Below are 14451 nucleotides of genomic sequence, written 5' to 3'. Positions count from 1 at the left end.
TGCCAGTCTGCCCGGTGGGCGGGGAGACCCGGTGCTCCTGAAATGCAGGCAGACAGGCGCGTGAGGCATCACGGTCCAATAGATAAAGCTGTTCACGCTCAAGCAGCGAAAGCTCCCTTTGCCCAGCCCCTCCCTTCATCACAGAAGTTCCTTACGTGTTTTGTGCCTCAGTCGAATACGAATGGGCAAACAAAAACACCGAGAGAAAAGGCAGACACCAAAGCAAATAAACAGAGAAGATACAGGAAGAAGAAGAAAACTTCCAAAAAATCTATAATTAGTAATTGCAAAGAAATAAGAGAAAGAATTATACATATGAAACAAGAGTAGAATAATATGGCAGCATCTAGGTAACTAAAAATGATGTTTCCAAAATTAAAATTTTAATAGAAAAACTAGAAGGTAAAGTCTTAGAAAAATGAGACCAAAGGGACAGGATAGACAACAGGAAGGAAAATGATATAAAAATAGTAGTTAAATCTAGGAACTCCAACATGTCAGTAATAGAATTTCCAGAAAGAAAGAAAAGTAAAAATTGACAAGAGGTGGGAATTGTCAAACAAATGGAAAAAGTTTTAGGTTGAGGTCCTTCTGAGTGGCCAAACATAGAGAGGTTCCTAAGGCTCATTGTCTTGAAATTTCAAAACACTAGGAAGAAAGCTTCTGGAGAGTGGAAAGCCATCTACTTACCAAGAATGACAGATGAGACTGTTAGACTTCTGAACAATAACATGAAAACCTGAGAGACAAGAAGATATGCCTTTAAAATTCTGAGTGAAAAATGGTTTCACCAAGAATATTACACCTGGCCAAATTACAAATGCATTTTTGAAACATACAAGTCTTTAATTTTAATTCATATTTTATATTTTTCTCAAGGGGTTTGTAAAAGAATTTTCCAAAGTAAGAGAGTAACTCAAGAGAGAGGAGGGCAGAGAATCCAGGGCATTAGGCACCCGGGCAAGGAGAGGGGCAGAGAAACCTGAAATGATGTGCCTTATTACGCCCAGGCTGGGAGACTGGGGCATAGGGGTTTTGTGCTTTGCAAATCTCTGTGGTGCCTCATTGTACTCTTTGGTTCTAAGCTATTCTGTTCATCTGTATAACCAATTCCCTACATTCATGTACATCTATTTTAAAGTAGAACACACAACACACACACACAAAAATTTAAGTGACTTTCTTTCCTGGTTAGACCCTGAATTAAACACCTGGTCATTCCCACTGGGTGAAATTGATGTTAGGGACTAGGGTTAGGGCAGGGAAGGATAATGAGAAATTTTTATTTCATTTTTTTGACATTGAATAAATACTACTTTTGCCATTAAAATAATAATGGATATTTATGAAGTAGAAAAATCCATGTTTTCCCTCTGCCAGGTATGGAGAAGATCAACTTTTCAGGTGGAGAGCCGTTCATTCAGGACCGGGGAGAGTACCTGGGCCAGCTGGTGAAGTTCTGCAAACAGGAGCTCCGGCTGCCGAGCGTGAGCATCGTGAGCAACGGGAGCCTAATCCGGGAGAGGTGGTTCCGGAATTACGGTGAGCTTCTGTGGAGCGCGCTGGAGTTAGTGCTACTGCTACCGTGGTTCCTATATTTATTTCCTTCCATCCTGGGCTTTACGCCAGACCTCCTAGGGAACTGGAGGGGAGGAAAAACAAGTCTCACTTATTCTAATTGCTTTTCAAGCTGTGCCTGGTGCCATGGCAGTTTCAGTTCTGTGGGGCTCTAAGTGAACAAGTTCGGAAAGTAGATAACAAAATATCAGCGAGTGATCACCCCGCACATTTCAGTTTAGCAGGTGTAAGACCTGTGGCCTTAGTTTAGCTACTAGCGGGGACGATTAACACATTTTACAGCTTTGTAATACGATACCTCTGTTGGGACTGGACTAGATCCATTGGCTAATGTGGGAGCTCCAAGGTATTGTACTGTGTAGCCAGGAGTAAGAACCACTGCATCCTGAGATAGCTGAGAGTACGTACAGGTAGGTTACATACATGTAATGTCCTTAGAGCAGCACCTGGAATTCAGTGAGCACTTGAAAATGTTAGCTTATTCCTACCTACTGTCATTTTAGGTGACGGTTATAAGCTACCCCTTACAGTACAATTCTCTATTCCTGCTTCACATGAGCGGTTTGAGCCTCGAAACCATTCCAAGGGAAGCTGCATCTGTGGTCTGCTGAGGGTGCAGACAGGAATACCCCACGTGAGATGGTGGCATGGACATGTGCATGTGGCCAGGAGAGTCTACCTGACGAAGGTTAAGCAGGAAGAGAAGATTCAAAGTTTCAGCCCTAGGAGAATCAGAAGGACTGCAGGGCAGTGTGTGAAAACCAAGGGGTCACCTAACAAAACAGGGGTTTAGAGAGTCGAAGTGAGCTTTGGGAACCAGACTCAGAGGGACAAGAAACAGAGTTGAGGGAGGAGTGTGCCCAGAGACTCACTGCTGGCATGTTCTGGGTGTGGCCTGAGACAGCCTCCAGGATGGGCTATCCGTGGGTGTCCGAGTGGCGTGCGAGGAGAGACAGGAGCATCGCTGCACTTCAGGGGCAAATGCCCACGTGCTCCTGTGGGGAAGTTGGTGTGAACTGGCCAATCTGGAAGTAGATAAGAAAACCCACGTCCGTGGCGGAGAGACAGTAGGAAAGTGTGAAGACTGGAGAATGGGAAGCAGTGTGCCCTGTTCCTACTGGACAAGTGGACAGCCAGCTGTGAGCTTTCATTGATTTTCGTGCAATATGGGGATTTTCCAGATCCTCAAATTATTAAAGATACGTCAAAAATCTATATTCTATGTTAAATCTCCCATTACAAATATTTGCAAATAATTTGAAATGTTTTTAGATGTTTTGGGGCACAAACAAAATGTGTATGTATATATATATATATATATATATATACACACGACTATCTGGTCCATACCAAAGCCACGGATTTTCCATCTGTGGTTTAACAGGCCAAGAATGGGTCTGTGTGCTTGAGTGGATGAAGACACCTGTTTCAGAGCCCCCACCTCCTCTCCAAGTTTGGTATTTGCTAGAAGGATGCCCAGCATTCAATAGCCAGCTATACTCATGGCCGGGGGTTATTAGAGCAAAGGTACCAGAGCAAACACAGCAGCAGGGAGACCAGGGTCCAGAGAGGTCACACAGAGGCTTCTGAGTCCTTTCCCTTCTGGGGCCACACAAGTTGTACTTTCTCTCTAGCACTGAATTACAGGCACACATTTGGAATGTCTTTGTACAGGAAGGCTTGTTTGAGTCTTAGGGTCCCAGACTTTTATGCAGAGCTGGTCACTTAAGCACACACTGCTATGTAACCAGCCATGGAACTGAAACTCAGAACCCCCAACAATGCCACCAAGAACATCGTGAATCTTACTAAACAATCCTGACAAGTCTTGACAAGTCTATTCAACCTGCGCCATTGCTCCAGGCTTACTTACACACATCCAATCAGCAACATACAACATATTGCAGCAGCCACGTGTGCAGGGTTGGCCAAAGATTCCATCATGGTTCCAGGCTCTCCTGGAAAGACGCAAGGACTGAAAAAATAGATCTGCTCCTTTAAATCTTTCTTCACAAGAGCTTTGACAAGAAAAGCAGAGAAAGTTAGGGGGGGATATTATAGAGAGACGGCAAAAGTTGGGGAGGTGGCAGAATATAGCAATGGACTTAGAGATTCTCAGCTGACTTGGCCATCAGCTAGGTGAGGCTTTACTATAGCTGGCAATTCTCTATACTTTAAGTTTTGAACAATTTAGGGGGGGAGTTGGTTAGAGACCATGTTTTAGTTAGTTTCCCTTCCTAATATGATATGCCATTAAGAATTTAATTTGAGTTCAATTTTTAGAGCTTTTCGAGTTGTGTTAAATAAAAGACAATTGCCTTATTCTGGGTCTGGTTTGTGCTGGATACTTGGGGGCCTAAGTTCCACATGGGTAAAACAAAATTAGCCCCCAAAATAGGAGTTAAAATCACTATTTTGAGAACAGTTGCTTAAAGAGTTTTTGGAACCCCTAGCTTCTATAATTTGAAACTAATTTTAAGGAAAAAGAGTCAACTCTAAAAAGTCACAACAACTAGGAAAACTCAGACTTAAGTACAAAAAATAACTGAGCCACGGAGAGGGAAGCAGAGGAGGAATAAGAAAGGCAGAGAAGGAACTCGTGCTACAGGAGGCAGCAAAGGAGAAAGCAAAGCAAAGGTAATTCTCAACTCTTTCTGTGCTGCAGGACTGACAGGCTGTCCCAGCTCTTCAGCGGCTGTGTTCCAGGCAGGGGCCGGCCCAGCTCCTCTGGCTCCTGCGCGGGCTTCCCTTTATCCTGGTTGCCTGAGCACCTAACACGGTCGCACCTGACACAGCTCAGGGTCTACGTCATACTGTTCAGATCACAAATCAAACATACAAGCGATGTCAGGGAGAAGCTAATGAATGTGGCAAAAATATTGGGGGTCATCTAGAGAGCAATGTTACCTGTGCGGTGGGAAAAAGGAGAAGTGAATCTATACTTGTTCATAGATAAATCCAGAGGCCTCCAAATATGTCTACCTGCCTCAGAGATTATACGATTTCGGTGCAGGAATAAATGGAAAATCCCATCTAGATATATCAAGTGCTCACACAAATGCAGAGTTTTATAACAATCGAATATGAGTGTCTCCATCATTATATTACGTGTATATGTTTTTCAAGATTATTTGACACAAGAACAAAGCATAATTCGTACCTCAGTGAGTTTTGTGCGTATGAGGGAAAGTGTCCTTTTAAAAATTAAAACATAGGCTGGGCGCGGTGGCTCACGCCTGTAATGCTAGCTCTCTGGGAGGCCGAGGCGGGTGGATTGTTTGAGCTCAGGAGTTCGAAACCAGCCTGAGCAAGAGTGAGACCCCGTCTCTACTAAAAATAGAAAGAAATTAATTGGACAACTAAAAATATATAGAAAAAATTAGCCGGGCATGGTGGCGCATGCCTGTAGTCCCAGCTACTCGGGAGGCTGAGGCAGGAGGATCGCTTGAGCCCAGGAGTGTGAGGTTGCTGTGAGCTAGGCTGACGCCACGGCACTCTAGCCCGGGCAACACAGTGAGACTCTGTCTCAAAAAAAAAGAAAAAAAAAAATTAAAACACAGATGCAAGCAAGATATAGTTTATCATACAGAGAGATGAGTGGCCTGAAGGGTCCTGGGATAGAAACGTTTGAAGGTGGTCTTGTTCCCCCAGGTGAATACTTGGACATTCTCGCCATCTCCTGCGACAGCTTCGACGAGCAAGTCAATGTCCTGATTGGCCGTGGCCAAGGAAAGAAGAACCACGTGGAAAATCTTCAGAAACTGAGAACGTGGTGCAGGGATTATAGAGTCGCTTTCAAGATAAATTCTGTCATTAACCGATTCAACGTGGACGAGGACATGAACGAGCAGATCGAAGCGCTAAGCCCCGTCCGCTGGAAAGTAAGTTCACAAGGTCGCTTTTGCTGATTTGAATTAAGAAAACATTCAGGAGAGCCTTTCTCAATGAAACCTGAAAGCAATACCGATACAGGGGAGCTGTGATCCCACGGAGCCAGCCGCAGACCGGGCTCTGGTCTCTCAGCTCTGGTACAGTTACAATCATACTTTTCATGCCCCGATTTCCTTTCTGAAAGCTGGAACTGATGCTCTTATGCGATGTTGTGAGGATAAAGGTCAAAAGATACGCCAAGTGCTCGGAGATGTTCTGAAGAATATGTCCATAGAAAGCCTAAACTTCGTCTTAAAACGTTCAGCTTATGTATGGGTGGATACGGGCGCTTTATCAGTTCCGATGCTACTAAGTTTCCATTGAATTATTAGAAGATATTAGCGGTAAAGTCATTCCCAAGTTGTAACAAAATAGTGCCTTTATTCCCAGATTCATGCTTTAGGGCTAGTCTTGCTATCGGCTACTAAAAGTCCGAGGTCCACACACACAAGCGTACTCAACAGATTATAGCAACCACAACGTGCAGATACTTCCAGATAAATTACTGTGAGTTCAAGTTTTCTACACTTGGCTATTTATCAGAATCAACTCAGGGCAGCTGTTTAAAAAGCAGCTTCTTGGACCTCACCCCCATCCACCGTCCTGAAGCAGGATGTGTGGTCAAGGCAGGCTTAGCGGGGTGCGCTTGCGCAAGTGTGTGTTTCCAGCACGTTGCCCTGGTGATCGCGTAGCTATCCGCATCGGTGTCTGGACTCCAGGGTGGAAGCAGCTAAAGACGAGATGTTGAATTTGGCTCTAGCATGGAAAAGAGATGCAGGAAAACTCATGGACTATAAAGCTACACGTGCTAGGAGAACATGGAAAGGCAAAACAAGCCAAGCTTACCTGGAAGGCTTCATGTAAGAGGTGGCATTTGGCTGTACTCTGAAAGATGGAACGAATTCCCACAGGTGGGGAAGGCCCGAGGCAGAAGGTCATGTCAGGCTAGAGCCCACGCCACACAGGGAAGCTTTTCTTTCAAGGCTGCTAGTTTCACTCCCACGTCAGGTAGATGGGAAGGGATGTTGTGTTATTTTCCTGATATGTGCAAATGGCTTAAGGGAAGCTGCTTTTAAAACGTTTAAATAGGCAGGTTGAACTTGAACTTTGAGTTACACCTATAAGCAAGCTGAAATACCAGCCCCACTCCCAGGCCTGGAAGGAGCTAGATAAAGCTCAAGAAAGAAGGATGGTGGAAGAGCAGGGACTGTGCTCCGAGGCGGGGATAGAGGGCTCAGCTTCGGGACACTGATCTGCCCCTTGGACTCTCTCTACTCTCTCGTCTCTGAGCCTCTTTCCTTGCTGTTACTGTTGTCCTCATTCTTCTCTTCTGCCATCCTTTTTTCAGATTTATATACAGATAGATATATATATATACACACACATTATCCTGTGACTCCTGCTCAGCCTCCCTATTTGCCTGCTTCCTCCAGACTTGACATTTCAAGATCCCGACTCCTGTGTTGGGGCAGAGTTTGCTCGCCTGTTTGGGGACCGTTTCCTCACCAGAGCGCTCACGTCTGTCAACTGCTGTAAATTGATGCCCCCAGACCAGGTGTCTGCTCTTAGTTCAACCATTCGTGTGGCCCGGAACCCGGTACCTGAGGCTGCCCCCCGCCCAGGCGCTGTGGGCTGCAGGCGCGGTCCCCCCACCGGCAGGCTGGGAACAGCAGCACTGAACAGGCGGGTGGGCCGGTCAGCGGGGGGCTTGGGGCTGCCCGCAGGCTTGCTCCAGCAGCAACAGCCCCGTCTACCGTCCCGTCCCTGTCCACCTCACTTCCAGCTCCTGCGGCCTGGTTTTCTCCCCACTCCACTCTAGCCGGGTGCTCCCTCCCTGCCACCCACCTCACCCTGAGCTTGGCCCTGCAAGACATGGGTGCAGGGATGAGTGCCGGCTCCGCCCAAGGCACTGGCTGTCCATTGAGGAAGACACCACGACAGCAAACAGCAAAGACGGCCTGGGACCAGGGCCGGGAGGCAGGTGTCCAGGGACTGGGGAGTTCAGAAGGGAGAAATAAACAGTGGGCAGAGAAGGCGAGATCAAAGGCATTTTAAAGTTCATGCTAATCTGACTACAATGGCATCAGAGCAGTTCAGAAGACGACATTAATTGAACTCTATGTAGAATAACGCTTTCCAGGAAAACCCTCTAGACCTGGGCTCTGTTCTGGCCATGTCACCCCTTGTCACCTTGGACAAGTCACTTCCTTGTTTGTCTTTCCTGGGACTGAGTTTATCTCTTCAAACAATGAGATTATTTCTGATGGAATAATGCATTACACACCTTCACACACTAATTTATTTACTTAAAAGAGTGTTGAAAAGAATATTAGCAGCTTTGGAAAACACTTATATATTACGTGAAAAACAAATATACTCCAGAGGCTTTAGTGAGGATTTATTAAAAATCAGCAGAAACAACAAAATATTTAAAATATAATTTTCTTGGTTTGGAGATTACGAATGACTTGTTTATTTTTTGATGCTTTTTTATAGTTCGTATTTCCTTTAATAAACATTCATCCTTTTGTAGTCTGAAAATATTAGATTATAAGACCAGGTTTTGAAAGTTTATATTTTAAAAATGGTTGTGCTTCTAACACTATATTTCTAAATTTCAGGGCTGGCTTATTTCTCCAAAGTAGTGTCTTTGTAGAATGTTTCTTAGTTCTGAGCATTTTCTTTGCTGAGAAGGGATGACACTTGGATCAGGGAGAAGTCAGGTTTGGGGGAAGAAACGATGGAGACTCTTTACCGAGCAAATTCCACCCCTGCCTTTCAGGTGTTCCAGTGTCTCTTAATTGAGGGTGAGAATACTGGAGAAGATGCCTTAAGAGAAGCGGAAAGATTTGTCATCAGTGATGAAGAATTTGAAGGATTCTTAGAACGCCACAAAGAAGTGTCCTGTTTGGTGCCCGAATCTAACCAGAAGGTTGTATAAAGCAAAAGCGGTTTTGTTTACTATCACGCAGTCAGAGTGATTTCAGACGGGGCGGTCTCTCAGCTAAGGGCTTGGCTCACTGTTGCATGAGAGGCTCCGTGTGAAGAATGGGAGGGGTGCTGTCTCAGGGCGGTGGGGACGAGGCCCACCTCCCGGCTGTGGGTTCCGTAATGAGCTTCGTTCCCCTGTCCACAAATGCATGGAATGGTACCTTGCAGAAGATATGATTGTATCTAGAATCATATCTCATCTCAATATAGGATTCATATATGTATAAGCTTTATACATGTCATTCATATATGACATAGTCCCTAAACATAGAAGAAACTAATGCATGCTACTGCATTTATATCAACACCATCACATTATTTATTTTAATAATCTTTTTGGATAATTTTAAATGTTGGCTAGAAGGTAGAAGAAACGTTTTCATCAATTCTTTAGTTTTCTAATATCATTAAACTAGATACATCCTATTAGTGCCAATTTCATACATAGATTAAACAGGGATGGCCAAAGTATGTCTACACTATGAAGCTTCCAGGTATTACTAAAGACAGAGTAATTAATTGATGTTTTCTCAGAAGCTAAAGAAAAAAAATTCTTTGTTCTTCCTGCCATAGTAGAGGAACCTCCTTGTTAATGCATGATATGGAAAAAATTTAAATCATGAATGATACATTTGAATACATAAAAATTAAAAATATATGTCACACATTATAAAAATTAAAAGTGGAATATGCTAACATGATATACTGAACGATATAAAATAAAGTATTATATATAAAAAGTTCTTTAAATCAATAAGAATCTATTAACAAACACACACACACACAAAACACAGGCAATGAGCCTAAACAGAAAATTTACAGAAGAAAAATAGTGAATAAGCATTTTAAGAGTGTTTGATATCGATATTATCAGTATTCAGATAAATACAAGTTAAAATACAAAGCATGAAGATGCAATAAGAGAGGCAGATTTCTATTGTTAGTTAGAGGACGAATCACTGCAGCTGTCCTAGAAAGCAAATGGGTAACTTACGGTAATAATCTTTAAAATGCTCACATATTTTGATTCAGAAATCCCACCTTAAAATATAAGAAATACTCAGAGATGCAGAGAAATATTTATGTACAGGCATGTTATGCAATGTTAAGAATAATAGCAAAAATTAAAGATAGCCTAACATTTAGCATATAGAGAAGAGGTAAATCTTTCTGTGCACAGAATGAAATGTTATACCACCTATACAGCACATTTCAAAGACTACTAAGTATGTGACAAGGATAAATTCTCCTAATAAAATATTAGGTGCAGATGATATTAGTTACAGATGATAAATAGTATGCAAAATTAAGCTGAAGTTTAATCCTAATGGATGAAAAGATGCATCTTTGTGTATCCCTGTGGTTATCTTGGAGTAGTAGAATTACTGGTAGTTTTTATTTATCTTCAGAACTTTTTTGGACTCAAAAAACTTGTAAAATCGGTATCAGTTTTATTATTTAAGAAAACATTTTAAAAACAGCTTCTCCCATCTGCCACCCAAAAATACACATGCAGAAAAATCTCTCCCCCATATGCTTGCATAATGTTAGGAATCCCAAGAACAGAAATTCATTCCTTATGCTTTAGACTTCTGAGGGTCTTAGTAAACGGCTAGAGTTTCAAAGGTAACGTTGAAGGGAGCATGAATAGGAAAATCCCGGAATAAGGGACAGGTGGCTTTCAAAAAGAAGAGAGAGGGAGTAGAGGAGGAAAACCGCTCCTCTCTATGGACGATTTTATGTGATTTTTAAAACTCTGTCTTAATTGTGTAGTTAATATGAGATCAAAGAAAACATGATAGTTGTAATAAATGTTGCTGCAGTATTGTTGAGTCCATTTTGTACAAGAGACCATTAACTCTCGTAAAAAAGGCTGAGTCTTAGGTGTTCATTGATCTGACTTGTATCAGATCCTTTACAAATCCTTGTAAAATCAGGATTTTGGTGACCCCAAAGCCCAGGAATCTTCCAGCCAGTATGTTCCAAACTTTGGTGTGTACACGAATCACCTGGGATCTGATAAAGGGGCAGACCCTGACTCAGTAGGTCCGAGGCGGGCCCAGGGCTTGAACCGGCTCCCCACACACGGTGCTGGGCCCTTCCCCCCACTTCCCCTCCGGACTTTCAAGAGCAGGAAGGCGCCTCACCCTGCACAGGAGTGCGCAGGCTGTGACCCAAGGGACAGATCTGGCCTGTCGCCTGTTTTAGTACAGGATACAAGCTAAGAATTGATGGCAGAGAATAAGAATAATACTGTGACCAGTGAACATTATGTAAAATTCCATTTTCAGGTCCTGTAAATAAAGTTTCAGTGGAGCTCAGCCACACCCATTGGCTGTGGTGGCTTTTGGGCTACAACAGAGTCGATTATTTGTGACAGAGACTGTGTGGCCTGCAAAGCAGAGAATATTTCCTCTCTGGTCCTTTACAGAAAAATGTTTACTGACTCTACCTATACGGGTAGGCATTAGGAGGTATACCCACCCATAGGAAGTATATGTATGCCCACAGGAGGCATAACTATCTATACATAGTGTTAGAGTAACACTAAAATCCTCAGTAATGCCACCCCTTAACCTCCCAGCTACCAGCATTAAGGAAAGCTTTGCTTTATCAGTTGAAAAGGGGGAAATTAGATACATGGTGCACACAGTCCCTGGGAATTCTGAGTAATAAAGAAAAGGGCTCTCGCGCAGCGTGAAGGAACGGGGAAATTGCCTGGGATTCCATCGTCAGAAGCCTTCAGGGTGAAGGTTCCGACATTTGACCCTTTCTGCAAAGGGCAGAGCGTCCAGGCTTGCTGGAATCTGTTGGAAGCTGTATGCACTCAGACCTTGTAAGGGACACACCAAAAGGCCCTCAAGCGAGATGAGAAATGTTGGGTCCAGAATAATAAATCACAAAGGCACGAACACTGTAAGGGGGACAAGTGAGCCCACACTTGACACTAAGTTTATATTTGATTTCTCCTTTGCAGATGAAAGACTCCTACCTTATTCTGGATGAATATGTGAGTATTTCTGAGTTATAAAATTATCACTTAAAATTAATGAAGCGGTAATGCCAGAGTTGAGTTGCATGAGCCTATCTATCTAGTACGTATTTGTCCTTAACCAGCATTTCGTAGTCTTATTGTCAGCGATTACCACTAACAGGACAGAACCCTTACTCTCCTGTGTCAGGCGCAGAGCTACGCACTTCCATAGGTATAAACTTGAGCCCAGGTCCCTGTGTCTACGCTAACCACCCTGCTCTGTGGTCTCCCATGTGGCTGTGCATCCATGAATGTCACATCGAACCCATTATCACACACAGCAGTGTCATCTGTTGTGCTGTCGTGGGCTGGGGGTTGTCCCAACACAGGCACCCAGGTTACTTGGGAGGAAGGTCACCCACAGTTCACATTATCGTGAATAGCCCAGATGCAGCCGGTTCATCCTCTGACTGATAGGCCCTGGCCTTGGCAACGAGAGTCCGGTTCCTCCCCAGACACCACCGGTATTATTCCTGCCCATGCTGTCTTCCAAAGGAAAAGGAAAACTCACCCTTCTCCAAATTGAAAAGCAAATCACTTTTCTCTTTCCTCTTTTTTTCCCTAGATTTATAAACTTTGCCAATATTTCTAGCAGAGGATAAACAATCTCATTCAAAGACATGTTTTTAAGAAATTAGCTCCAACCACAACCTTGGGTTCAATATTTAAATCGAGTTTGGTTTTTCTAAGAAATGATTACTGTGACTTTTGGTATTTTGTTATTTTCAAGTTAATCAATGATGCTTTAGAGCAATTTCTTTTCTTATTAATGTGAGCTTTCTTTATGGAGCGTAAGAGGAAAGAGGATAACAAAAATGTTCAGTTTATGGGTCCAAGGTAGAGGAAAATTCAAACTATTTTTGGGATGCAAATTCTAATGATTGGCTGGGGATTTTGACCAGCGTTCCTCAACAAACTGTCTGGTCTCCACGTAGTTGGAATAAACATAGTTGAGCCGAAATTTGCCTTTGCCAATTTAGTAACATTTTGCTTCAATAATTATTACTTGAGGTCCCAGAAAACACTCAGTGTAAATCATAAGATGTGTGAAGACCTCATTTCTGTCTACAAGGTAAAATAGAACAGGATAAAACAAACAAAAGTGGATAGAATAAGATAAAAACGGAGATCCTTAGCAGGACATGTAAGACTCCTCTCAATCTGGTGCCTGTCTGCCTCCGTTCTCCTTTATCATTCTCTCGCCCTTTCTTAAAAGAAGCTTTTGTCAATATTTACACTTATATGTTCATGCACAGAGTTTTTATTCCAGAAATATCATTTACCTGCAGTTTCCCAAACACATCATACTATTTCCTGATTCTGTGCTTTTATAATACTGTTCCTTCAGATTAAAAATTTCAAAACATAATTCAGATGTCAACATTTAGGGGAAGCCCTTCCTGATTATTCCCTCCATTGGAGAAACATGTGCCTCATGTAGGGTGTATATTATTCTGTTTATTGTGTGCTTAATTGAGCTAATACATCTACATCAGCCTCTTCCACTAGAACTGGAGTTGGTTGAATAGAGACATGGGATCCAATCAGTTCAGTATCTGGCCACAGATTTCAAAAAAACATTTGTTTACATGATTGGAATATCAAACATTATCTTGAATTAAAACCCTAAATTAAGCTTTACAGGATTAACTATATGGAAACACACCCGTGTCTGTCATGAATTTCCTAGATGCGCTTTCTGAACTGCCAAAATGGACGGAAGGATCCTTCCAAGTCTATCCTGGATGTTGGAGTAGAAGAGGCTATAAAATTCAGTGGATTTGATGAAAAGATGTTTCTGAAGCGAGGAGGAAAGTATGTATGGAGCAAGGCAGATCTGAAGCTGGATTGGTAAAGCTGAAAGTGGAACAAGAGTTAAACCCACCAGCAGGGAAAAGAAAACTCCTGGCGTGGCTGCCATTGTTGGCAATACTGTCCTGTTGGTATTTCTCAACGGCTGGAAATCTGATTTCTGCTGCACATCACATCTGATTATCTGTGGTCACTGAACACATAAATAACTTGGATAACTTAAATCCATAGATAATGCAAAACGGTTAAGTTTACTTAATTGGTTTATTATCTTATTGAGATAGGACTTCTGTTAGGACTTCTGATAGGACTTCTGTTATTGAGAAAGGACTTCTGTTTTTGAGTTTGAGTTAGCTAAAAAGCTTAGATAAGTCAGCTGTATACAGGACCTAAAATCAAGTTCAAAGATGTGTTTGTAAGAAATAAGCTCCAGTGATATCTTTGGGGGCAATATTTGATTTGGATTTGATTTTCTGAGTAATACTTACTGTGACTCTTATATTTCAGTTTTGCAGCTATTTTTATCTAGTTTTGTTCATTTGACTGAGTCAATATTTTCTACTCAATATCAAGATACCAATTTTTACATCTGGGAGCATTACAGAATATCTCCTCCAATTATTTCTGTTTGTTGTCATGCTTTTTCCTTTCCTGACTTTAAACCGTTGCAATGTCGGACTTTTTACACAGGATGATAGAAATAGTCAACAGATGTTTCCAAGAATAAATGAGTATCTTGCCGGTTTCCAGTGAGCGCCTAGAAGGAGATAATACGAGTAAGACAGTGTGGCTGCCCCAGAACACAGCGACCGTTGGGTGAAGGTCGTGCCCCTTTCTTGGTGGTGATTCTTAGCAAAACCAAGATACAGTCCACATTTGACGATTCAGTGGATGTGGGGCCATTGCTTACAATGCTTTGTCAACATAGTATTCAGGCCACATGAGGCTGTCAAGCAAAAAAATGTGAGTTTAGTTGAGTGGGTGGTCTAAGTGAGGGCTGGCACGAGCTCCCCTGCAAACATGCCAGACGCCCGTGCAGGGAAGAATGCAGTGCAGAGCAGAGACTGTGCCTGGACTTTATGTAAATGAAGGCACGACACGATATA

The 14451-nt window shown here is 42.6% G+C and overlaps 1 protein-coding gene across 1 annotated transcript in view; it reads left to right on the top strand.

The window, feature by feature from the left end:
• Positions 1-13594, top strand: part of RSAD2 (radical S-adenosyl methionine domain containing 2) — an 18620-nt gene extending 5026 nt beyond the window's left edge. Inside the window, exons 2-6 of the mRNA XM_012639946.1 lie at positions 1381-1542; positions 5230-5459; positions 8291-8440; positions 11477-11509; positions 13224-13594. Of these exons, the coding sequence (XP_012495400.1) occupies positions 1381-1542; positions 5230-5459; positions 8291-8440; positions 11477-11509; positions 13224-13388 (740 nt within the window). The 3' untranslated portion in view covers positions 13389-13594. The remainder of the gene's footprint in view (positions 1-1380; positions 1543-5229; positions 5460-8290; positions 8441-11476; positions 11510-13223) is intronic.
• The last annotated feature ends 857 nt before the right edge of the window (positions 13595-14451 follow it).

Source organism: Propithecus coquereli, unplaced genomic scaffold (genome assembly GCF_000956105.1).
Source record: "Propithecus coquereli isolate 6110/MARCELLA unplaced genomic scaffold, Pcoq_1.0 Scaffold145, whole genome shotgun sequence".
In the NCBI taxonomy this organism is placed as follows: Eukaryota; Metazoa; Chordata; class Mammalia; order Primates; family Indriidae; genus Propithecus; species Propithecus coquereli.
This window is presented reverse-complemented; position numbering and strand designations above follow the sequence as displayed.